The 26,676-nt window shown below is 37.9% G+C and overlaps 1 protein-coding gene across 3 annotated transcripts in view; it reads right to left on the bottom strand.

Annotated features, from left to right (window-relative positions):
- Positions 1-26,676, bottom strand: part of DLC1 (DLC1 Rho GTPase activating protein) — a gene marked incomplete at both ends in the record, with an annotated part of 393,015 nt that overhangs the window by 163,671 nt on the left and 202,668 nt on the right. For 2 of the 3 annotated variants that reach the window (XM_080710067.1, XM_080710069.1), the window contains one exon: positions 19,586-19,724. The exons of the other annotated variant lie outside the window; for it this stretch is intronic. In XM_080710067.1, the coding sequence (XP_080566193.1) occupies positions 19,586-19,724 (139 nt within the window). Of the gene's footprint in view, positions 1-19,585; positions 19,725-26,676 lie in introns of those variants that run through there. 3 annotated transcript variants of the gene reach the window in all.

Genomic DNA, 26,676 nt, shown 5'->3' with positions numbered 1-26,676 from the left:
CAAACAGCTTCTGAGTATTTTTATTGGTTCAGAAAGAATGTGGGAGATGTTTTGCCTCAACTTTCCAATAACTGTTTCCTTATGCTTGTTTTCTTTTTCTATACAAAATGTACTTGTATATTTTAGTACGCAATATTAAATGTGCATTTTTGCATTTGGCAATATGTGTGTATGTGTATTTTGTTTTATAGACTTGTCCATTGATTAAATCGTTCAATAAATGTTTATGTGCCAGGCACTACCCTAAGCACTGAGTATATCAAGATATAAAGAGCTAAGTTTCTGAACTCATAGAACTTACATTCTAGCAGGATGTAGGAAGAGTTAGGAGAGGTAGGACAGCTCTAGGTCTGATAAAAACAACTTGTCTATAGAAAGTATTCTTTTTGTAAGTGTGAAGGAAAGATGGTGGAAAGCTTGAACTGAGGAGAAATAGGGCATAACTTGTAAGTATCACTCTGGTTACCATGTCTGGAATAAAGTATAGGAGAGGGACAAGGATAGACACAATAAACAAAAGTATATAACATACTAGAACAAATGGATTGCAATTGGTTGATAGGAGGATATAATTTAATAGAGGGAGCCAGAATGGGCTCTCAGTAGAGGAGAGAGAGAGAGAGAGAGAGAGAGAGAGAGAGAGAGAGAGAGAGAGAGAGAGAGAGAGAGAAAAGAACTTTCCAGGATGAGGGAAGCATAATCATTACCAAGGGCCAGCAAAGGAGCCAGAATGTGTAGAGTTCAAGGAAGCCCGGGCAGGATGTAGGAAGAGTTAGGAGAGGTAGGGCAACTCCAGGTCTTATAAAAACAACTTGTCTATAGTAAGGATTTTTTTTTTTTGTAAGTGTGAAGGAAAGATAGTGGAAAGTTTGAATTGAGGAGCAATAGGGCATAACTTCTAAGTATCACTCTGGTTACCATGTCTGGAATAAATTATAGGAGAGGGACAAGGATAGAAGCAGGGAGGTGTGTAAGAGAAGACTGTAAGAACACAGGTCAGATGTGGTGGGGCTTGGTCCAGGATGGTAGCAGTAAGCATGGTGACAGAACCAGGTTCTAGATGCATTCTCAGGAAGGGCTGGTGGGATAGTCTGATGGAAGTAATGTGAGGTAGGACAGAGGGAAAAAGCCAGAGGTGATTACCATGAACTGAGATGAAAAAGATAAGTTTTGTAGGGAAATATAAGAGTTCAATTTTGGAGACATTAACTTAATTTTTTAAAACATAACCTCTCTGAACATGTTGCCTCATCTGTAAAACAAAGATAATAAAACAACCAACTTCATAAGGTTATTAAGTACTAAATGACAACACAGGGAAAGCTCTGAAAAGAGCTTGGCATTGAATGTTAGGCATCTAGTTAAAATCAGATATCAGGAAAATGAAGAAAACTTCAGTCTTATACTAGTTCTAAGTATTTAAGACTTACAAGCAGGGCATGGTAGTGCATGATTGTAATCTCAGTGCTTGGGGAGCTGAGACAGGAGAATTGCAGGTTCAAAGCCAGCCTTAGCAAGTTAATGAGGTTCTCAGAAATTTAGTGAGACCCTATTTCCAAATAAGAAATAAAATCAGGCTGAGGGTATATGCCTCTGGGTTCAATCCCTAGCACCAAAAGAAAAAACATTACAGCCCCTTGCTACATTTTCTCCTATAACCCCTCTCTTGGGATAAGGATGCTACTGTTGTGAGATAAGGTTAATTCTTTTTTAAATTTTATTTATTTTATTAATTTAATTTTTTAAATTAATTTATTTTTTGTGGTACTGGGGTTCCTGGAAGCCCTTCTACCTCTGGGTTACACTCCCAGACCTATTTTATACTTTTTTATTTTTGAAAATAGGGTCTTTTAAGCCAGCGCAGCTGGCTTCAAACCTGCGCGATCCTCCTGTCTCCGCCTCCCAAGATCGGGGATTACAAGCGTGCGCCACCACGCCCGGCTAATTTTTATTTTTTTTATAAGTGGAACATATTAAGAGTGGTGTACATTTACATTGTGCTTCATGCCCTTCCCCCTCCCTTTCCCTCCCCCCCCAATAGAGAGTGTCCAGGTTAATCGTGTTGTATTTATGCTATTACACATATTCGTATGTAGCGCCTCCATTGAACAACCTCAGCTTTCTTCCTCTCCTATCCTTCCGTTCAAGCTTTGCTGAGATTTCCCCTCCATCATCTGGAATCCCTCTAGGATTACCACTACTCCCTAGCTTGAACATATTAGAGAAAACATACATCCCTTCTCTTTCTGTGCTTGACTAATCTCACTTAACATAGTGTTCTCTAGTTCCTTCCATCTTCTTGCAAATGCTATTGTTTTATTTTTCTTTATAGCTGAATAGAATCCCATTGTGTGTATTTCCCATAATTTTGCAATCCACTCATCTGCTGATGGAGATCTAGGTTGGTTCCATATTTTGGCTATTACAAACTGTGCTGCTATGAACATGGGTATGCATATGTTAACGTAGTTCTCTGATTTCAACCCCTTTGGAAAAATACCCATGAGTGGTATAGCTGTATCAAATGGTGGATCTGTTCCCAGTTTAGCAAAACAAACAACCCAATCAAGAAATGGGCAACTGAAATGAATAGACATTTCACAAAAGAAGAGATACAAATGACCAATAGATACATGAAAAGATGTTCAACATCACTAGCCATCAGGGAGATGCAAATCAAAACTACGCTGAGATTCCATCTAACCCCAATCAGAGTGGCAAACATAAGGAAATCAAACAACAAAAATTGCTGTCAAGGATGTGGGGAAAGAGGAACTCTTTTACACTATTGGTGGGAGTGCAAAGTAGTTCAGCCACTATGGAGATCAATAGAGAGATAATGTTAATTCTAAATGTCAAATGATGGTATGTGTGCTCAATATAATCTTGACAATAATTTTGACTGAATACGTTAGAAATTATGATTATTAGATATTCTAACGGAAGTTATGAGACCTTAAAAAAAGAGATAGGAGTTTGTATTTTGAAGAAGAAAAGGAATGCAGAAAATTGCTCATGGTACCATATTCTATGAGAAATTAGGAGGAGAATTGATAATCATGTGTTTATGAATAAATACCCACATGTTACCTGCTGTGGTGGTGAATGGCTATCATCCCAGTTTATAGGAGGCTGAGTCAGGAGGATTGAGGATTTGAAGCCAGCCTCAGCGACTTGGCTAGATCCTGTTTCAAGTAAAAAAACAAAATAGGGCTGGGGGTGTAGTGTGAAAGCAAAATGCCCCTGGGTATAATCTCTAGCACCCCCTACACACTCCATATGTTTTGCAGAGTGTGGTTATGCCCTTTTATATTTTAAAGAAATGACCCATGACCAACTTAGTGAAGTGAAAAGAGATCACTTAACAAAGAAAATTGTGAAGTCGTCAGTATTTCCAGAAAACGATGCAGAGCTGACTAAACCACCATTTTTCTAAGATAACATCTGAGCTAGTCATAATATAATGAAGTACACTGCTCCCAACTTATCAATCTGATAAGAGAGGATTCTAGATGAATGGGCTGAATAAAGGCAAATGTGGAGGATGCCATGTCTGTACTCATTAGTTGGAATTTCAGAAGTGAATAATTGTCATTGATTATGAATCTCATAGTAGAAAATGACGTAGATACACTGGATTTGAACACATATATCATTCCAATGCATGATTCTTTTCTTAATATATATACATATATATATATATATACAAATATGTGTGCATATATTTATAAAAATATATTTGTAAGAAAATATATACATATATATGTATATATTTATTTATATGCCCAGATTACAGAATATATTTTAAAAATAAATATTGCAGCTGGGCATGGTGGTACGTGCCTGTAATCTCAATAATGGAAGGTTGAGACATTAGGATTATAGATTCAGGAACAGCCTCAGCAACTAGGGGAGACTCTCAGAAACCTAGTGAGATCCAGTTTTAAAAAAAACCAAATAAATAAAAAGGGCTGAGACTGTAGCTCAGAGGTAGAATGTCTCTGTGTTCAATCCCCAGTGCCACAGAGAAAAAAAAAGTTGCTACTTGTTCATTTAGTAGAACAGAACAAAAAATATATAGTTGATGTTTATTTATGCAAATAACTGTTTATTTACCTCAAATGTTTCTCCACTTGAAGGTAATCTAGTCAACCTTTGAGGAAACAATTACTTTTCAATAACATTCAAATAGTTGATTCCCTGCAGCAGTTTTGCAGAAGAGGACACTTGGTCTCCAAGGGAGCCTAATAAAGGGAGGAAATGTTGATTGAAGTGTTCTTAACCTAAGTTATTGTGAAGAGGTCATCTCTGAATCAATTATTTCTGCTTCCTCTAATTCACAGATAGATCTGCCTCTCATTTAATACCTTCAGCACTACCTCAATGATTTTCAGACCCAAATACCGACCCAGAGTAGGCATAGATAAATTTTGTTTGTTATCACTTTTAAACAGATACGTAGTTGCAGTTTAGCTTGACTTTTATAAGAAACCATGTTAAAATAAGAGAAATACTGTTTATTATGACCTTCATTTAAAACCTTATTCATCTAATCTTTGCTTAATTCTATTAATAATTTAAGTCTTTCTAGTATATTTACTTATATTATCTATGTATTTTTTGTATATGCACACATATATGTATATATACCTATATGCATGCATATGCACAGATTTTTATGTTATACATAACTGCATATATACATTTGTCTATTAATATGTTATCTCTAACATTTACTCTGTCCTTTAAAGCAAATATTCTATTACTTTTATAGAATTTAAAAAGCTTTCTATAATGTGTATTCTTGTATAGCATCGGTAGATGTACAGTACATGTTGAACTATTTGGATATATATGATGTGCATTTCTTAAGCCATAAATTTATTGTTTATTTTTTGTGGTACTGGGGGTGGAACCCAGAGGCTTTCTACTTCCAGGCTATACTCCCAGACCTATTTTATGCTTTATTTGGAAACAGGGTCTTCACTAAGTTGCTGAGAGCCTCACTAAGTAGCTGAGGCTGGCTTCAAACCTGTGCAATCCTCCTGTCTCAGCCTCCCAAGCTCTGGGATTACAGGTGTACGCCACCATGCCCTGCCATAAGTTTGTTCTTAAGCAAATTACCACAGAGAAACTACTTTACATGTGTTCATGGAGATATGGAGAATACTATTGATAACAACAAATGCATATAGTAACACATAGTTGGAAACACTCTAAATGGCTCACAGTAGGATAATGAGTTAATAATGGAACATCAGTAAGACTTATCAGCAAGAATAAACAGTTCATTTTTAATATGAATACATTTCAAAAATATAATCCTGAACAAAGAGAGCTGTAGATGTATATTTGCAGTATACCACTTAAAAATTTTAAATATGTGAATCAATAACTAATATTATTTTGGGATGCTTAAATATGTGATGAATATAAAATATTATAAGAATGATTAAACACCAAGTTCAAGATTGAAAGATTTCATGAGAAGTTGGGAAGGAAAGATGAGAGAAATTTGATCCAGGAGAGAGTTTGCAGGGTGTTTTAACAGTAATTGCAATGTTTTATTACTTAAGTTAGTGGTTGAGACAAGAGTATCTTCTATGTCTGAAATGTTCAATTAAAAATAACTTTCTCAGCTACTTAGTGAGAAGCCCCTTTGCAACTCAGTGAGATTCTGTTTCAAAATAAAGAATTAAAAATAAGGCTGGGGATATTGCTCAGAGTTAGAATGCCCCTGGGTTTCATCCCCAGTACCACAAAACAAACAACAAAAAACAAAACAAAACTTTCCTATGCGTTAACTTATAACCTATCTAAAGATATTTTTTGGAGAAAAGATTTTGAGGAAGCAAACATAATTTTGAATGTTTCCTAAACTATACGGAATAAAAAAAAACAACTGGTATGTTATAAAAACAGCAAGTGAAGCCACATGAGACACTGGGATCGAGTGTCCTAGGCTCTGACTGCATGGACCATTAGCTACAGCAACATCACCTTCATTTTACAAAAGCAATTAGTACATACTTTAGTCTTCAAAGTGAACAAAGATTACACACTCTTAGAAAGTTATTAAAAGCACTTGGCTTTTGACCCTTAGAACTCAATTTGTACCAAACATGAGTTAGCTTTTTTCTTGAGTAATAAAAGTTGTCAAATGCTATTTTCCTAAGATCCTTTTAAAAAGAGACATTACATAAGTTACCATGATTTTTAAAACATACTTTTTTATGTTGAGACCAAAGGATAGCTGAAATAATGGTCTTTTATAAATCAGTTAAAATAAAAAAATCCATTAAAATATTTTAAGTTCAAATGGGGGAAAAACATGGAACAAGAGAAAGAGAGTATTTGGATTCAAGGACAAATTATACACTGTGAGCTTTAACTCAACATCTCACTTAAAGAACAAAATGAGTAAGAAAAAAAATTCCAGAAGTCTGTGAGTGGTGTGTGTGGGTAGATGGTAGGGATCAATGAGAATGGAAGGCCGCAAAGGTCCACTTGGTACATGCTTTTTGCAGCAGAGTGGGTGTCATGCTCAGGGTCACAGAAATCCAAACACTTTCTGTGGACCGGCATCACAAGAATGGGAGCTTGGGACGTGTGTGGTAGCAGCTTAGAGGGTGAGAAGCCCCTTTCCATTCATCTGTCCTCGCCTCCAAGAGAGCAGGTGGTGCTTCATCCTCACCTCCCGTTAGTGCCCTTCCAAGACTACATTTTCTTTTCTTTTTCTTTTTAAAAATACTTAAAAGCCTATTTCCCATCCTTTCCCAGTCTGTTAACATTTGGCTCCGAAGTGCTGGCTAACCTTTGCGGTAGGTATGTGGTGCCTGGTCAGAGAATGCTGTTATTGTCTGAGTGGTACAAAGGGAATGTACAATAGATCTTTAGGCTCTGCTTTGACATATTTTTTTAGAGCCTGCCCTGTGTGTTTATCTTCAGTTGTGCAATGGTTATGTTGTGCCAAAGAGCTATGGGTAGAAACACAGTCCTGAGTTCTAAGTCATTAATTTATACAAGCATTCACTGAAGAACTGAAAGATCTTTATCTTCTTTTCTTTTGTTAAGGAAAAAAAGAAAGAAAATACTATGCACAAACTGTTGTGCAGACATTGGAATTAGTTATTGAATGGTCATTTTATAAACTTACTGTAGTCTAAGTGTAAAATTCCCAGTGTTATTCTCATAACATTGATATATGTGCCATTTGCATGCAAAAGACATAAGTAAGGCAAATACTTTGACGTTATATTATTATCCATCCGTTCTATTACTGGATGCTCATGGCTGTTGGCATGTTTTGTGTGGGGTTTAGTTGGCTGTGTTTTGTAGCCCCAGGAAAAAGAAAAGGGCCTCAGTTTCTCCCTATGACTTAGTAGAGCAATACTCTACACCAGGGAGATCTGGCTCTTAAGTTTCTTTCAAAGTTCCAGTGCACTTAATAACTCTCAGAATATAAACAGCAATTTACATACATTTAGAAGGCCTGACAATAACTTCAGAACTATGATAACGAATGCTCACATTGCTCTGGTTTGGTCTCGTGGCCCCTATGGGTTTGCCATCTCATTTGTTCAGCCATGTGCTACACATGAGTCAACACGCACGTACTAATTTTATTTGGCTGGAATTCACTAAATGAAATTCTAGCTTCTTGTAATAAGCACAAAGGAAAGATGTTTCTATTGCAGTCTGACATGACAAGTTCAAACTTGTTTTCATCGTGAAAAATCACAGTCCAAAGACACTCTTATCAGAGCTGAAAAACAATACATTTGATGATCTAGTTTTAGACCTGAGATGGGATTCTTTTTAAAGAGTCTTATTTTAAAACAGTGCATTGTAAAGGTAGATTAGGAATGTTCTTACTCATCTAGTTTAGTTCTCTTTTTTTGCCAGATGTTTATGTTGGTGAGACAGCAATAACACTGTCTAGACCTCTAGGATATAGTAATCAAGCATGAATGGAAAACATTCAAAGGTCACACTTCAATCTGGACCTACAACATCCTGCTATTCAAGACCAGATTAAAGATGATGGATCGTGATAAACTGAACCATGTTGACTGCTGAGTCAGTAATTTGAGAGTTGTCTACAAAAAGCTAAATATGTCACCAAAAATCTACAAGATAAAACAAAGTCTAGACACCATAAAATGTGCCGTCTCACCCCCTCCACTGCAAGTTGTCAACAGCCAGATGCTGTGTCGTGACTTTTACACCAGCATCCTATAAATCAGGATCCTTCCATCTTTTACAAAGAGAAATTACTTGACGGCACGTAATCCTGAGAGGTGTGAGTGTGCATGTGCACATGTGCATGTGTGCAATTGCCTAGATACGCTGAGGTTAATAATAAGTCCCCTAAGGAGACAGAACACCAAATAAGGGTTATACAATGGCAGCAAAATGTTTAGAGATCACTAGCCAAGACAATGCTGCCACGTTTTTTCACTGTATCTAGTGATTTTCATTGTCTAGAAATCACTAAAATTTGTTTCCATAAAAGTTTCACTACTTGATTGTCATGGTTTATTGACTGGGGATCAGAATCAAAACTGAGACTCTTCTGTCTCAGCAGCATTGGGACTTCTGTTTAACACATGAGAAGGTCCTTCTGTCTTCCCACTTTCTGGCTGGCACTTGGAAGCCCTTGAGACTTTCAATCTGAACACATCTCAGTGGGTTTACCATGGGTACAGTACAAGGTGGGGGTCAGTGACTATCTCAAAAGCAAATCTTATTGCTTCCCATGCCATAGTGGAGGAAAATCACAATGGGGGGTGCAATATATATATGCTATATATATATATATATATATATATATATATATATATATATGGTCACAATAAGGCCTGTCAATTAATTACTAGTGTGAAAATTTCTTCAAATGTTGAGGAGCATCTAAATAATTTACCTGGCTGAACATACCAATACTATTGTGAAAAAAAATGTAGTCTGAAAGCCACGCATGGTGGCTCACGCTTGTAATTCCAGCATTCGGGAGGCCGAGACTGGAGGATTGCGGTTCAAGGACAGCCTCAGCTACTTAGTGAGGCTCTCTGCAACTCAGTGAGACCCTGTTTCAAAATAAAGAATAAAAAAAATAGGGCAGGGGATGTAGCTTGGAGGTCAAATGCCTCTGGGCTCCATCCCCAGATCCACACACACACACACAAATATATATATATATATATATATATATATATATATATATATAGTCTGAAATACTTGTATTATAATACTTGTATTATTTAATACCACCTCCCTGTGTTCTCCTCTCTGTTGCTACCATTCTTAATCTTTCTCTCTCTCTCTCTCCCTCTCTCTTTCATACACACACGTACACACTATAGTTACATCATTGTAGTGGTGTAGTAGAGGTTTCTCTTTGCAATGGTTCTTTTCTGAGTGTGTCCATGTGTGTGATAATAGAAACTGAACATAGAGTTGCTCTACTACTGAGTTACATCCCTAGTCTTTCAATTGTTTTGTTTATTTGCTTGTTTGTTTAAGACACTGTCTTACTAAGTTGTTGCATCTGGCCTTAAACTTGTGGTCATTCTGTCTCAGCCTCCCAAGTCCTGGGATCATAGGCAAGTGCCACTGTGCCTGGCCTGCAATTATTCTGATATTTTCATTTCCATGGGCAACAGTGGAAAAGTAATCATTGTGGTGTCAAAAGTTAAACTTAATGTGTCATGAAAGTTTTCACTTATAAATAATGTTTCTAAGGACACAGAATGAGCATGCCTCTGACAAACTTCAAAAAATGAGTAATGAAATAGCAGGGATATTCTTTTGTTTTACTGCAACTGAACCAATGGTAACTTCATGCAGCAAAGAGCAGAGAGAAGGTTGGTGATGGAAAGGTGAAAGGAGAGGAAGGGAAAAAGGGGAAGAGAAAGAAGAGATAAGAAGGGAGTAGGCATAAATACGGACAGCTCAGCAAATACCTAAAGCTTTCTGTCAAATTATACTTTGGAGATTGGTTTTCTATATAGGTTATTTTTTTCCTCTCAAGTAGAATCACAGCTACTGGAGTACAAGAGACAGTTTCAAGTTTATCTCTGTATCTTTCTATTATCTACCATGCTGTCTTTCACAACATGAGAGCACAATCAATTTTAGCTAATTTGGAATTTATCAAAGGTGATGTCCACCCAGTATACAAACCTCTTTTGATAGTCTTTGCTCAGGTATTCTGTTTGTCTTCTTGACTGTATGGTGTATGAACAATGTCCCACATTCTGTTCCTGTGCCCCTTATATAAAGATGAAATGCTCAACTTTAAAATTTTGACATTTTCTCCGGGCGTGGTGGCGCACGCTTGTAATCCCCGCGCTTGGGAGGCAGAGACAGGAGGATCGCGCAGGTTAGAAGCCAGCTGCGCGCGCTGGCTTAGGAGACCCTGTTTCCAAATAAAAATGTAAAAATAGGTCTGGGAGTGTAGCCCGGAGATAGAAGGGATTCCAGGAACCCCAGTACCACCAAAAAAAAAAAAATTTTTTTTTGACATTTTCGTCCATTTCCATCCCTCAGTCTCCACGCCTAATAATACTAGGAAACCATAATTAACAGGATTCTTTGGAACACACAAGTTAAATCTCCTCTAGGAGAAAAGAAGACCCCAATACTTGAACATAATGTCAATATTCAAAACATACCTTAATTAAAACAGGGAAATTGGTCAAAGCTGCAACAATACAAATTCCTATTTTCTCTGGTAATTTCTTTATTGATTTCTTTAACCTCGGCACTGGGTAGAAAACCAATTTTTAAATTACTGAAGGCAGTCTGGGATAAAACACTGATCTGAAATGGACTATTATTTTTTGAAGTCATGTTTCATATGGAGCTGTAGAATTACTTCACTATGGCTATATACTTAGTCCTTAAAGTTTATTATCTCAAGTATTTTTCTACTCATTGTGACTTAGCTCTGATGGCTGGTAAACAATTAAAATTATTACATCATATTTTAAACAATACACTTAGCACTATACTTCCTTTAAAAATAAAAAAATGGGAATATCTTCCTTCAAGCTATCATAAAAAAGGAGTTCTGACTTTCAATTCTGTTCTGTAAGAAGTTCTGCAGAATCTCAAAAGGACTTAGGACCATCTATTTCAGTTCTATAGCCCATACATGTTGAGATGTAGAGACTAATTTCATATGTAAATTAAAATATTTAAAATAAAACTTCTAATTTTAGTTCATTCTGAGTTTTAAATCATCCAAGAACACTCTATTTTAGACTGTGATATATTTTAAACTTTAATTCGCTTAAACTTTGAAACAAGGTCAGAATCTATCTTTTTTATGTGTGGGGAGAGGTGGTGTATTGGGGATTGAGCACAGGGGCATTCTACCTCCAAGCTTTACTCCCAGCCCTTTTTATTTTTGTTTTGAAGCAGGTTCTCACTAGGTTGCTGAGAGTCTTGCTACATTGCTGAGGCTGTCCTGGAACCTGCAATCCTCCTGTCTCAGTCTCCCAAGTACTGGGATTACAGACATGCAAACCATGCCCAGATAATATCTCCTTTGGAAAAAAAAAAACAGTAACAGATAAGATCTCATAGCACTTAGGAAGCAGCAAATCTTTTGGGCCTATAAAAGGAGAGCACCCACCCAGCTATGGGGGAAGATGCACTAACTTGCTTGACCTTTGTTTGCAGAGAATTTCCCTTGGATTCATGGGGATGCCCAGATACTACCAGCTTATTAATTCATGCTTACGGCTACCCCTTCTTGGGGGGAGCACTGGGTCCACGGGATTTGCAGGAAAGTTTAAACGGTGTTTCTCCACCTTAGCATGCATGTTGGACCCTCCTGCTCATGCAGTTTACCAGGTGCAACTTATACTATGAATATGGTAAGTTTATTTCATGTATTTTTAAAAGCTATACACACACCTTTCTGACAAGTATGTTGTCTCTACCCTCCTGAGAACCACTGGTTTAAGAGTCCTACAGGTGATGGGTTTCAGACACTTCTCAGCGCCCAAGAGACACAATTGATTTTTCCTTAGTAAAATGGAGCCCATCTGGCTCAGGCTGCTGCTTTTTGAGTCCAAAGATAATATTTAGGTGTGATATCTATGACAGGTAGGCATTGATTGTGTCTGTCTTGTTGGGTCATTCAGTATACTCGCAAAGTTTTCAGCATACTATAAATGCTTTATAAATATTTGTTAGATTACTAAATGATGATTGACAGGGTTTGGAGGTTTCTGAGCTTTGTCTGTAAACACTCACTAGTGGACTTGGATATTGCAAGACACTGAATTTTATCTTTACATCTAAATAATTTCTTTGGAATAAAAATCTTCCAGAATCATGTTCGTTTAAATCCGGTTCTTACTCTATGATGGAGCTTCACCTACTTTAAGCAGACCTGTGACTAACCAATAAATATGCCCTTTCTACTAAGCCTTCAATTTCATACATAACACATCTCTGGACACAGCTATTGTAATTACAAGGGTCACTGGCAAACTGTGCAGAGCACTCATACATATTACTTTAAATAAAGGAAGCTTCAGAAGTTTTGCTCTAGAAAGGAGGTGTGCAAAACATCCCTTTCAAGTGGCAGCCTTGACATTTAGCATACTTTCTCCCATACCAGAGCTGACCCACGTGCTTGAAACCCCAGGCTGCTGGTGCTACTGCTTGCTCTTTTCCATGTTTGGCTCCATCCATATAGCAATTTGGAAAGCAGGTTCCAACTTGCTCGGGAAGACATGCAGAGATTGCATATCTAGTGTGACAAATTCATCTGCAAGGGGTAATTCTTGCACATGTGCACAGGAACAGTTATTTGGGTCATTTCCTTTTGGAGTTCACAAAGGTCTACACGAAAACAAACCTCCTTTTCATCTTTCATTGTTTCTCTCCGGAAGCAGAGAAATAAATTTATTTACCATTGAAAATTCACCTGTTCTTTCTTTTGTTTTATTTTATTTTTGGATTGGTTGAGCTGCTTTTGCTGAGAATCTCTAGGCAAATTATAACGGTGGCATTCTCCTAAGATGAAGTTCCTCAAGACGGAGAAATGGGGTTATATCTACCAACACTGATGGAGGGCTTACTCCATGCCAAGGGCTCTTCTAAGCACTTTGCATTAGAACTTACTCCATCCTGAAAGGCATGTTATGGCATAGGTACTATTATTATCCTCTTTATATTGGTGTGGAACAGACTAACTTGCCCAAAGTCTGCCAGGGAAAGAGCCATGGTCCAAACCCAGGCAGTCAAATGTCACAGTCAGCAATCTTGGCCACTTTATTACACTTTTTTTTCTCATCAGAGATGGTCTCAGCATTCACAGAGGCTTCACTTTATTGAAATAGTAAAATTTATTTCGAAGGATGCATGCTCACATCACAGTAGTTCATAAAACATCCCTGATGGTTGTCTGTCTTTAAAATCAAGATTTGAGCTGTCTGTGTTTACTGGAGGAACCTGCATAGTTTGCGGCATACCTCACTCCTGGTTAAAAGGCATTCCATATGCCCTTACTTGCTTTTCACCATGAACCAAATGAGCTGAAAGGAGTTCACAGCAGTCAATGTTTGTGGTCGCCCTCGACTGGAAGTGGGCCAGAATTCTCGATGCCCCAAGAATTGAGAACCAAGGTACTGAAAAGAATGTAATTTCATTGGTATATCCTAATAATGTCATAGATTTAGAAAGATAAATTTATATACACACACATCACTTGGTGTGTTTCCCTCTGGATCCCACCCCCTCCTGTTTCTCCCTCTTCATACTTATTAGCGAGATTGGTAGTGGTACCTTCATATACGAATATAATTTGAATTGTTTCCTTCCTCAAGCCTCCTTTCCCCTCCCCTTCTCCCTCCAGTGATTCCCTTCCACTATTCTACTGGTCAAATTATGGAACCAACCTAGGTGTCCATCAACAGAGGAATAGATACAGAAAGTGTGGTACGCACAATGGAATTTCCTTAGCCACAAAGAAGAACAAAATGACATCATATGTAGTGAAATGAATGGAACTTAAGAACAACCAGTCTCAGAAAGTTAAAGCTTATATGTTTTCTCCCAAACACTGACTTTTCTGGTGAATTAGAGAACTGGTTAGTGGGGCCATAGAAAACTATTTCCCAAAAGGCATAGATACTGTACAAAGAGCAAAATACCGCAGAGGGATCCAACCTAATGTCGATTATTTGACATTAATTTGATTAATTTGTCGATTATGTCCCTTGAATCTCACCTGGACTGGGATTTGTCTGAATAATCTTGCACTCATCATAGGCAATTCCATTTTTCTCCCTTAAGTGTTCAGTTATGAAAGTAGCGGCAAAATCTATGTCTCATACAGTTTGAGACACTGAAGACTTTTCTCCTACATTATATGCTGTTTCCCTCACACAGAAATGGATTCTTTTCCCCTGTTAGTATGTTTTATGCTACACATGCATTTCTTATCTTATTAAATGCAGTTAAAGACTAATATTTATTTTTTTCAATTTATTATTTATCCTCTATCCAAACTGAAGAAAGCTACCACAAATGTATACTTTGGGTTTTTCCCTATTGTCGGGCTCTTTAACTGTTTCTAGACTCAATTTTAATTTATTTTGAGGAAGCCTTACTGGTTCATTAGTTTTAACTTGTTTGTGGAGCTTTATCAAATATATATTGAGGAATCTCAGCCAGCTAAATATAAGAGCAGAATCTCTGTCTATTATAATTTTTGACTAGAAGTATTTGGAAGCTGCAAAAAGTATTAAACAGAGATTTTAAGTCTATGGTCCATGGATAGACTCGGGGAGGTGTCCAGGAGGAAACACATTTTCGTTTTTCTAAATTTAGCATTCTCTCCAATTAGGAATGTCGATTAATTCTCCAGTCCCCATAAGAATTATTAGCTGTTTCTATGACTTTGTCACCAATATAAACTAAGCTTTCCTATATCCCATGGCAGCTGTAGATATCACAAATGATCATTCAGAGTCATCCCTACTCTGCAGTTAAGATAATTATTAAATCCACCCCAGATCGTACACAACTACCACTTTTCTGACCATGTATGTTCAGATGATCTCACTGGCCAAGTCTTGTGTGTGGCCATTCAGCCACCAACCAGGAGCGATGCCAAGTCCACACTGGTGACTTAGATATGGATATTTCTTCCTAGTATTCTCTAGTTATAATGGCTGAAGACAAAGAGGTGAAGCAAAGGACAGTTTAGTGCAGAGGTTAATGGCCTTAATCTAGCTAAGCAACAACAAGGTGTACACTGAAACTTTAAAAATGTCTTTTTTTCCCCTTGGTGGTACTGGTAGAAACCAGGGGCTTTCTACCTCTGGGCCATATTCCCAGATCTATTTTATATTTTATTTGGAAACAGAATCTCACTAAATTGCTGAAAGCCAAACTAAGTAGTTGAGGCTGGCTTTGAACCTGTGCAATCCTCCTGTCTCAGCCTCCCAAGTGTGGGGATTACAAGCGTGCCCCACCACGTCCGGCTAAAAATGTCTTTTAATTTATATTGAATGTGTGTGTGCGTGCGCGCAGTGTTACTGGGGATTGAATGCAGGGGGTTCTACCTCTGAGCTATACTCCCAGCCCAATTTTATTTTTTGTTTTTAGACAGAGTCTTGTTAAGTTGCTGAGGCTAGTCTTGAATCTGCAATCCTGTCTCAGCCTCCCAAGTACTGGAATTAAAGTATATATCACCACAGCAGGCCAAACTTCCTATATTTTAACTGCATTGTCCTATTTTATAATTTATTCATGTTAATCCAGGCGTGGTGGCGCAGGCTTGTAATCCTAGTATTTAGGAGGCTGAGACAGGAGAATTACGGGTTCTCTGCCAGCCGCAGCTACTTAGTGAGGCCCTCCGCAACTTAATGAGAATCAGCTACTTAGTGAGGCCCTTCGCAACTTAATGAGACTCTGTTTCAAAATAAAGAATAAAATAGGGCTAGGTAGAAGGCCCCTGGGTTCAATCCCCACTACCGCAAAAATAATAATAATAATTTATTCATGTTGTATTATCATATCACAATTTTTGTTCAAATAGTTTGATAACTATATTTCACTATACTTGGTTTCCTTTATGATTCTGTATATTTTACCTATACAGTTAAAAATAGTATTTGGAGAAAAGATCCATAGGTTTTGCTCAAAAGCTAAAGAGATCTACTTGCACAAAAGAAACTAAGATGCCCTCTACGAAGGAATCCAGAGGCAACTGTTTTCAGGAATGAAATGTACTCTGATGCCGTGATATCTGTGCATCAAGTGAGAGGGAGGCTGACTGTGGAGGGTGAGGACACGCTCCACTGGTGAGGACGCAGAGTAAGTTTGAGAGGGGATGCAGTTAATCTAGAGAAGGGCCTGTCACCTCTGGTTATCCTCCAAATTCCAGTTCATTGAAAAGTCAACGTCATCTTCTGCCTTTAGGAAAGAACTTGGTGTACCTGCAGGGTTGGAGGTAATGGTCATAAGAAGGGATAGGAGTAAGAACCCCCCCCCCCCGTGGGTTGTGACTGGGCATACAAAGAGGATTAAATATAAAGGAAGATGCAATTAAGACAATCTGTTTTGTCACCACTCACAAATGGAAGATTTTTTTTCTCAAGATAATTCTGTACTTTGTTTTAAAAGACTGCAGATTTTTGAAAATAACAGAAAGAATGACAACATTTGGGACAGTAGAAGTAGGAGTAGAAGTAAGAACTGTTAAATTGTGTAGTATGTGTGCGAGAGAGAGAGAGAGAGAGAGAGAGAGAGAGAGAGAGAGAGAGAGAGAGAGAGAGAGAGAAGGAAACAAGACACAGATAAGAATGACTTAACCAAAAAACTTAAAACTTTATCCTATGGTCAAACCCTTTGATCAGGTGGAAGAAACTGAAACCTCTGACTAGATTTTGAGAAACGTGTTGAGAGTCATAAAAACAATAATCTTCATGGGTATAATTATATTCCTGGTTCTATTAACAGAAGTATTTCCCTCCTGAGGCTTCTTACCTGTCAGCCTGTTCATTTCCAAGTGAAGAGGGAGGTTTGGAGAGTCTACTGCCCTCTTTTCTACAAGCAAAGTGAAGTGGATTGATATAAAATAAAGATTTTTCTCGGCTGTTTAGAAACATGATGTTCTGTGGATAATTAACAGCCGTTACTTAGCACTAGGTCAGTAGGAGGGTAGAGAGCTGAGATGCTGGAAGGAGGGATAGGAGTAAGTGCTCTTGAGGTTTGGATGAGCACCAGCTCAATCTCCATTTGACAAGCACCATGTCCACCAAGGCCAAAGACTAGGGAGGATACAGTGTCCAGTTCCCAGGAATCAGAATCAATTGTTGTAGCCAAAATCCTTTCTTTTTAGTATAGTCCCTGGATTCTTCTCTATGTGGGAGATCTAAGAGGTCATTACTCTTTGAAAACCTAAGAAGCAGAAAGAATTTATCCCTTAGCAGAACCTGGAGCAGTCAGCATGCTCTGTGCTGCTGGGGCTATGGGAATGCTTTATTTTTCATGACACATCAAAAGTCATGACTTTCCTTGAGGTGTTTTTCATGAATGTATTTATACCCATTGCTAAATTTTGACTTCACATGTACCATTAATATATAACAGACAAATGAAAAGAGACGGAAACTTTCAAGGGATAATGCCCTTATTCTCACAGATCATCAGCTGTCAAAAGCTCTTTGTGTTATGAAAATCTAAGAAAAACTCTGGGAAGCAGTGATGCTTGAATTAATCTGACTCTCAAATTAAGACACCAAATCTTAGTAAGATATTTTTGTGTTGTCTTTAATAAAATGTTATATAAACCCTTCATTTATTATAAAACTTCTTTAATAAAGCATCATTATAAATCATCATTTGTAGCAATGGAGTTATTAAATAAGACAATAATATAGGAATAGCCCTTTTTTCAAAAGGATAACCAATCAAAGTTGGGCATCTTAAACTTCTTCTGTTCAATGGCAAATTGTTGTCACTAGATAATACATGTTTTAAAAAATGACTGACAAGTGGATTGCTTGAAGATACCATATTTTACTCTAAAGCAATGGTAAAATGGTGAAATTTAAAGTGTTTTGCTCTCTCTTCCTGCCTATGGTTAGCCTTGGTTTTGTCTTCTTTTCCTTTTTCTTTTTCTTTCTTTCTTTTTTTTTTTTTTTTTTTTTTTGGTGGTACAGGGGTGGGGGTGGTGGAACCCAGGGACTTTTCTACCTCCGGGCTACACTCCCAGACCTATTTTATAAGTAATTTGGAAACAAGGTCTCACTGAGTTGCTGATAGCCTCACTAAGTAGCTGAGGCTGGCTTCGTACCTGTGCCATCCTCCTGTCGTAGCCTCCCAAGCACTGCCTGGCTGGTTTTGTTTTCTCTATCCCAGCCCTGAGCGATACTGTTTAGTTTAACAGAGACAAACAGTTTCATGCACATTCAGAACAAACTTACAGTTCAGGAGTGTATGTAACTAACATGTTATCTTCATAATCTGCTTTATCACAATCACTTGCCTTACATTTTCTCTCTTTAAGTCATGTCAGGACAATTATGTGAAAGTCAAATGACCATGAAGAACTTAGTCTAGGAATCTGAATTGACTCTTGGAGGCACTACTAAGATTTTTGACAATTCATAACTCCATTCAGTATATGAAAAACAACTGGATTAGCTAAAAAGGTTAAGGAAACATGATTTTTTACCCATCCAAGCACATGACATAGGAGCTTCCACTTAGCAAGAAAAGGAGCCAGAAAACACTGCACGAATACATTTTTCTGGATTTGGAGAGTTTTTTTTCACATCATAGTGAGATGCTATTTTATATTCATTCATGAATCTTTTGCTTATGCAGAATCAGGCATAAGTCCCTGTTTCCTTACTGTATTCCTTCAAACACAATCTGCCATGTGGTGGCTGTCCCATGAGCCCTAGAACATTTGAATCGCACCACTGTATGTGTGTTTATTATATAACAAATGCTTGCCTCTGGCATACCTGATACCATCCTGGATCTCAGAGCTGCTGCAGGCCGCCAGAGGAAATACCAGCAGGCTTTCACTGGGCAGCAGACTACTCCACCGACTGGCAGCCCTGCCAGGCCCTGCTCACACGCCTGACCACCGAAGGCCAGACCAGTTCCAAAGATGACTGTTCCTCACCAGCTACATAGCCCAGCCTTTGCCTGCAGTCACCCACCAGCCCTGACTTTCTAACACTGCAAAGGACCTTGCTTCTCTTTTCAAGGTTAAATACACACGTGCACAAAGCAAAAAACCCAACTCTCATAAGACCTTATCTAGAAACCATCAGACCAATAGCTAGACAGGCCTTACAGAAAAACAAGCCAAAAAAAAAAAAAAATACACACACACACACACACACACACACACACACAAACACACACACCCTTTAACACTCAAGAAATGTTAAATAACAGAGAAAGCTAGATTGAAAACATTGCCATGATTACCCAGTTGACAAAATCATTAATTATCCGAGTTAGTAATGAGTCCGTATGTTAAATGTGTTTTCTTGTTAATACCTCTCATCCTGCCCCCGCCCCCTTTCGCACCCCTCACCTGCCAGCCTTCTGTCTCTGGTGTTTTTCCAAATAACATCCAGAGCTCTGGCTGTGGAGTCCCTGATGTGGTCGCTGAAGGACCTCCGGAGAGGGGCTCGCAGGGGCCGAGCCATCACGTGGGCCTCAGGGTCCCCCATGGCCCGCAGGGACCTTAGCGCAGCGCCGGCTCGGCGACCATTCTGCTGTCCTGCTCCTGGAGCCGCCCTGCGCGGGCCGCGGGTCCCGGGAGCCGCGCAGGAGCCCGCGCCTTCAGGATGCCGGCATTGCGGCTCGCACTGCGGCCCCGGGAAGCGCCAACTGCAGGCGGCCTCCTGGACCGCCGCCAAGCGCGCGCCGCGGCCACATCTGGAAAGGCTTAGGCGCAGCCGGCGCCGCGCTCGCCCGGGCGCAGCCGGCTATCTAGATGCGTCTAGTTCCTGTGTAATCCAATAACTGGACTTGGTACATGCTGGGCCCTCGGTCTCTTAAATAACTTGCCTCTCCTTCTGGGCCATCCAGGTAACCCTGCAGTTTTGAAGGCAAGGCAGGAGCCCAGGGAGGGAGGGAGGAGAGGCCTGGCAGGTAGTGCTGTCTTCAGCTTCCAAGGTTAATTCTCACCAGCAGTAACATTTTATCTTGACCTCTGCTGCTTTGGGATCAGGCTGATTAAGAGATAGAACAGTTCAACCTTTAGTTGTGGCCACAAGGGAGGAAGATATGGTGTACTATGCATCACGCTTCTCAGTCTGGATTCTAAGACCTGGATACTTGAGTTGAAAGTAAAATATTTATCAGCTCATCCTGTTTTCCCTCTGTGCTTCTACATATAGCTGGTGATTTAATCAATTGATCCTAGGCTTTGCCTCTAAATAAGGTTTAGACATCCTCCACTTTGAGGAATCCTTAAGTTTCAAATAAGCATATTTCATCATTGTAAAAAACCCACCCCATGTGTGTGTATGTATATATTAAATATATGTGAAATAGTTAATATATATACACACAATAATATATATATATATATATATATATCAATAAGCACTTTGGATATATATTTAGAAATCAAAATATGGATGGACCAATTCCTTTTTACTTTTTATAAACCCAGGGGCATTTGACCTCCGAGCTATACCCACTGTCCTATTTTTTATTCTTTATTTTAAAATCGGGTCTCAGTGAGTTGCAGAGGGCCTCACACTAAGTAGATGAGGCTGTCCGCGAACCACAGCCTCCCGAATGCTGGGATTACAAGAGTGCGCCACCACGCCCGGCTGACCAATTCCTTTTTATAGAATGTATTCTTGTTTTACTTTTTTTTTTTGCGGGTCTGGGGATGGAATCCAGGGGCATTTGACCTTTGAGCTGCACCCCCTGTCCTATTTTTTTATTCTTTATTTTGAAACGGGGTCTCACTGAGTTGCAGAGGACCTCATTAAGTAGCTGAGGTTGTGAGCGAACCGCCATTCTCTCTTGTGTTTCTAAAATGCCAAGTAAATCTGTTTCTATGCCAATGAGTTTGGCATATTTTCTGCCTTGTAGTGCATTATTAATTCTTTTCTCATTGTCCCCCAAATCCCATCTCATAACTTTCAAGGTTTGGCAGGGAAGCTTAATATTGGCACATGATAATATCAAAAGGCCAGTCCATAACCTTTGCAAGATGACATAATGCTGTCAAAGCACCGTGCAAGTGCTAATTATCATCATAATTATTTTTATACATAAAGTCATTTTCAACCCACACTTATCTCCCAAGTCTTTAAATTTCCACAGTATGCATCCTCTTCCCCATATGTCTTTGACAACTTAATTGTACCAAAAATGATTATGAAAACAGTGAGATTGTTCTCCTGAGTTATGACTAACTAGTAAGCACTGCATATAATAACTCATATGTGCTAAATTGTCTTATCTTCAGATTGTTAAAGTTTATAAGTCTCCTGTACCAGCCCATTTTGGGTTGTTGTCATGAAACACTTGAGTTTGGGTACTTATAATGAGGTTTATGTAACAGAGTTGGAGGCTTAAAATTCAAAGTTAGCTTCCTCCTTGGTTGGCCTCTGGGGAGGGCCTAATGGCAGGTGGCAACAGGGTGGGAGTGTGTGAGGAGAGATCTCATCTCCAAACAGGAAGCCACGTAGTGATTCAGGAGTCAAGTTCATTCTTAAAATAGTTGCTTCTTGTAAGAACTAACTCAGGGTCCCAGAAGAACTACCTTAACCTCTTTCCAGGGCAGATCCTCAATTATCTAACAATGTCCCATGAGGCCCTTCCTCTTAAAGGTCCCACTACCACATTGAGGACCAACCCTCCAACACATGACCCCTGGGGAACAAACTCTAATCATATCCAAACCACAGCATCTCAACTGAGAATGTGCTTCTTGGTGATACCCACTTCTTTACCTTATTATTGGGCTGTACATAAATAAGGAGGCAACAAATACTAACTGCTGGATTATAATAGGGATATTATAATTGAAGAGGGCTATGAAATATAATAGGGGTAACTACAAGTAAAATTTCTTCATTAAAATTTTTCATAAACAAATAAGGTGACCTAACTGAGAGGGATGAAAGGGGAGAAGAGGGAAATTCCCTAATATACATGATGTACATTCACAAATATATCAAAGTCAATCACTAAGCCAAAACAGGAGAAGAAGGGAGGGAGGGAGAAAGAAATGAGGTGGGAATTGGGGAAGGGCTAACTGGGTGATGTATGCCTCTATCTTATACCCCATTATGATGTATGACTGCAATGCACCAACCAAAAGGAAATGAGAATAAAAAGTTGATCTAATTTTTTTTTTCATAGATATTGGGACTTGGATATAGCTCAGTGGTAGACTTTTTGCCTAACATGTGAGACCCTGAGTTCAGTCCTCAGCACTGACAAAAAACAAAAACAAAACCAAAAAAAACCTCACAACAATGTGTCACCTAATATGTTGTTCTATTTTAAAACAAAACACCCAAAGTGTGTGTGTGTGTGTGTGTGTGTGTGTGTGTGTTTCTCCTTCAAAGAGAGCTGGGCACTATGAAGCATGTTGACTCATATCAGGTCAGGTTGAACAGGACAGGCATGTCTAGATACCTTTTGCAGAAGAACAACATAAAATACTGGTACCTGAATAGTGCCCTGTACCACACAGTGCTGACTGTGTGGAACTTGGGGATGCATAAAACATCAATTGTCTTTGAGGACTTGACATCACATTGACTAAAGGTAAACTTCAAAATAGTGTGGTCAGTTTCTCAGTAGAAGCATGTTCAAAGTGTTATTGTAACACTGGGAAAAAACATAGCCAATTCCAGTATCTTATTAATTAGAAATTCCAGTATCTTATTAATTAAAGGTGTTAATCAATATGACATAGAATGTAATAACTTGGAGTATATTATGAATTGCTTTAAAATTACTTATTTCAATTTATAATAGCTATTTTATTTACCATTTTATGGAGATTAGAATAAAATAAATCTCTCATTCTGAATTATAAACTTTTTTGGGAAATTAAAAAAACAAAAATTTTCATTTTCATATACGGCATACTCATTTCCACAAATGTCCATAAAAGTGCCAGATGCCTGACTCTCACATTATAACAATTATCTATCACCTCTAATAGCATGGCTACAGTAACAATAAAATTCAAAGCAATTTTAGGTAATTTTTGATGCTCAAGTATATTTAGGAAAAATTTAAAATTTAGATCAAACAGTAACCTAAATATTTCTCTGTTAATATAACTGATTTATTACATTTTTTCAACCATATTATTAGTAAATTTCATATGTTGTGACAAGACCCCAAACAATAGCAAGACCAAAAGACTTGAATATTTTAGTAAAAAGCTATTAACAGGATGATTCAGCTTCTGTGTATGAAGGGATGCTGCTAAAACACACACACACACACACACACACACACACACACACACACACACACACACACAAATTTCCCTCTCCTTCCAGACCCCCTAAAAGCTGTTAACACAGAAATGGAAAAATATAAGGACTGGATTCTGAGAGATTTTTAAAAAATAGATGAACAGTAGGATGGTCCCAACCTCAATCCCCTGCCTGGGAGCATTTTCTGATTCACAGAAAAGACAGAGAAATACCAGTAATAGCCTGGCAGTCTTTAGGTGTCAGAGATCAGGTGAAGAGCAGAGTATCAAAGAGAAAGCAGCACAATGAGTGAGCTCTGCGGCTCTGCGGAGGGGTCATTCCAAACCTTTGACTACTGATCTGCTCCACCATAAGATGGAGCCCTCCAAGACTGGGAAAAAATTGAAACTAGGTAAGCATATAATTTCCTCATGCTCACACAAAGCTGGAATTAGCTTGTTTTCCCATCAGCTAATGTGAATACCGGCCATCTGTGGAATCTCTAGAACAGCCATTCCTCAGTAGTGAGGTTGAATGAGTCCTAGAATAAAGGTTGCTTTGGACCTCATGGCAGAAGAAAGAAAATAGTTAAGAGTTGAAACCACTAAAAATTGAAAGCAGACAAACAATTTAGAAGATTAAAACTGGTTCCTTGAAGAGATCAATTAAATTGATTAAACAGAAATTAAAATGTGAACATAGTGAGCCAGGCATGGTAGTCCACACTTGTAATCCCAGCATTCGGGAGGTGGAGATCGGAGGATCGTGGTTCACAGAGAGCTTCAGCTACTTAGTGAGGCCCTTTGTAACTCAGTTAGACCCTGTTTCAAAAATAAAGAGACAAAAAAAAAAAAAAATAGGGCTGGGGATGTAGCTCAGAGGTGCAATGCCCCTGGGTTACATCCCTGGTACTGCAAAAAAAAAAAAAAAAAAAAGTACACATAGCAATGTCAAAGGACTAATGTTCAGTATTAAAAAAGCAATTGCATTTACATATACTAGCAATGAAAATGTAATAATTAAAACAAAATAATACTATTTATAGCATGATCTATAAATACTATTTATAGATGGATTGAATAAATATTTGCACAAAAATATGTACATCAAAAGCTATAAAACATTGCGGAGAGAGAGAATAAAGAAGAGATAAATAGATATACTATGCTCATGGATTTGAGGACTTATTGCTAAAATGTCAATTCTTCTCAAAGTAATCTATAGCTTTGACACAAAGCCAATAAAAAAAACTGACAGGTTGGCTTTAAAATTTATAGGGAAATACAGAAGAGTTGAAATAATTTTGAAAAAAGCAATGCTAGAGGATTTATACTACTTGACTTTAAAACTTACTCTAAAAGATTAATAATCAAAACAGGGTGATACTAATTTAAGGACAAACATATAGACCAATGGAACCCAATAAAAGATTCCAAAAATAAATCCATACTACATGATCTGCTGAAATTTGTTTTAAGGCTGCCAAAATAAGTAAATCCATTAGAATAATATTTTCCAACAATATTACAGGAGCCATATGGGAAAAACAAAGCAGAACAAAAACCTTGGCCCTTAACTCACACTTTAAACAAACATGAACTCGAAATGGGCCATGGGCCTAAATGTAAAAGAAAAGCTATAAGACTTGAAAATAATTTGTGACCTTCTTCTTCTGACTATGTTTTAACAAAGGCGCAAAAGCACTGATTTGACATTTCCCAAAGAATGTATATATATGACCAATATGTACAAGAAAAGATGCCTAACCATCTAATTTGCATTAGAAAAATACAAATTAAAACCACAATAAGATAGATTACCATTAAAATGAAAAAATCTGGTATACTAAGTATTAGAGTAGATATGGAACAATTGGAATTCTTAACACATTGCTGGGGGAAATGTAAAATGGTTCAATCAACTTAGAAAAGATTAAGAAGCATTGTAAAGTTAAAAATGCACTTATCAACTAATTCCACTCCAGGGTATTACTCAATAGAAATAAAATACATACAAAAACTGTGTGAGAACAGTAATAGAATCTTTTTTATTTATAGATAATTCTACAAAAAGCAGAACTATAGGCCGGGTGTGGTGGCACAGGCTTGTATTCCCCGTGCTTGGGAGGGGACACAGGAGGATCGTGCTGGTTCAAAGCCAGCCGTGCTGGCTTAAGAGACCCTGTTTCCAAATAAAAAATATAAAATAGGTTTGGGAGTGTAACCCAGAGGTAGAAGGGTTTACAGGAACCCCAGTACCACCAAAAAAAAAAAAAAAAAAAAAAAAAAAAAAAAGCAGAACTATAAAGACAGACTAGCTCAGTGACCAGAAGCTGAGAAGCTGAGGACGTGGTGGGCATAGGGTAAGATGGACTATAGGGCACAAGAATTCATGGTGCAATTTTGTAGAGTGAGTGATAAAATAAAAAAGAAAAATGATAAATTGGGAAAATTTTTACAACATAAACAACTAACAGGATATTAATATCTACAATAAATAAAGTGCTTCTACAAATAAAAAAGCAAAATAGAAATAACCCGTTTGAAAAACTGATGAATTTTATGACTAAGCATATGGAATGAGAGAATTAGGAGCAGATGCTGAGTGTTGAAACTTTGATACCATTTAGATTCTTTAACAAAAGCAAATAATCAGAATCATGTACTTCTAACAATCAGACACACACCTTCAGAGAGAGGGAGAGAAAAGGTGGCACTTCTGTCACAATGTAAGAAATTTCTGTTCATGGAATAATTACTGGTTTGGAGTATGTGCAACACCATATAGTAATGTGATATTTGAAATAAATTATAGGAAGATACTTCATGTACTACTATTAGTAAAATTTATTTTAATGGTATTATGACATTTTATATTGAATAATTCATAGTGTCACTTCATGAAGTATAAAAGAATAAAGACATTTCAGCTAAATAGTGATAGGTTATTATTATATTATTATATTAGGATATGTTAGTGGTATAGATTTTTTTAGAATTTTATTAGTGCGATATGATTATACATCCTAGTGAAATTTAAAGTGAAACATTCACATATACTTACAATAGCTCTTGGTGTGGTTCCCTTTTAGCCCTTCCATCTCTCTTGCCTCTAAGCACATACTAATAAGGTTGTTAATTATACTTTCATATTTGGAAATAATATGATTTGGTCTGTTTTCTTTCTCAAACCTTCTTTCTTGCTGCCATTCCTCCTT

Source organism: Muscardinus avellanarius, assembly GCF_963383645.1.
Source record: "Muscardinus avellanarius genome assembly, chromosome: 14".
NCBI classification, from domain to species: Eukaryota; Metazoa; Chordata; class Mammalia; order Rodentia; family Gliridae; genus Muscardinus; species Muscardinus avellanarius.
This window is presented reverse-complemented; position numbering and strand designations above follow the sequence as displayed.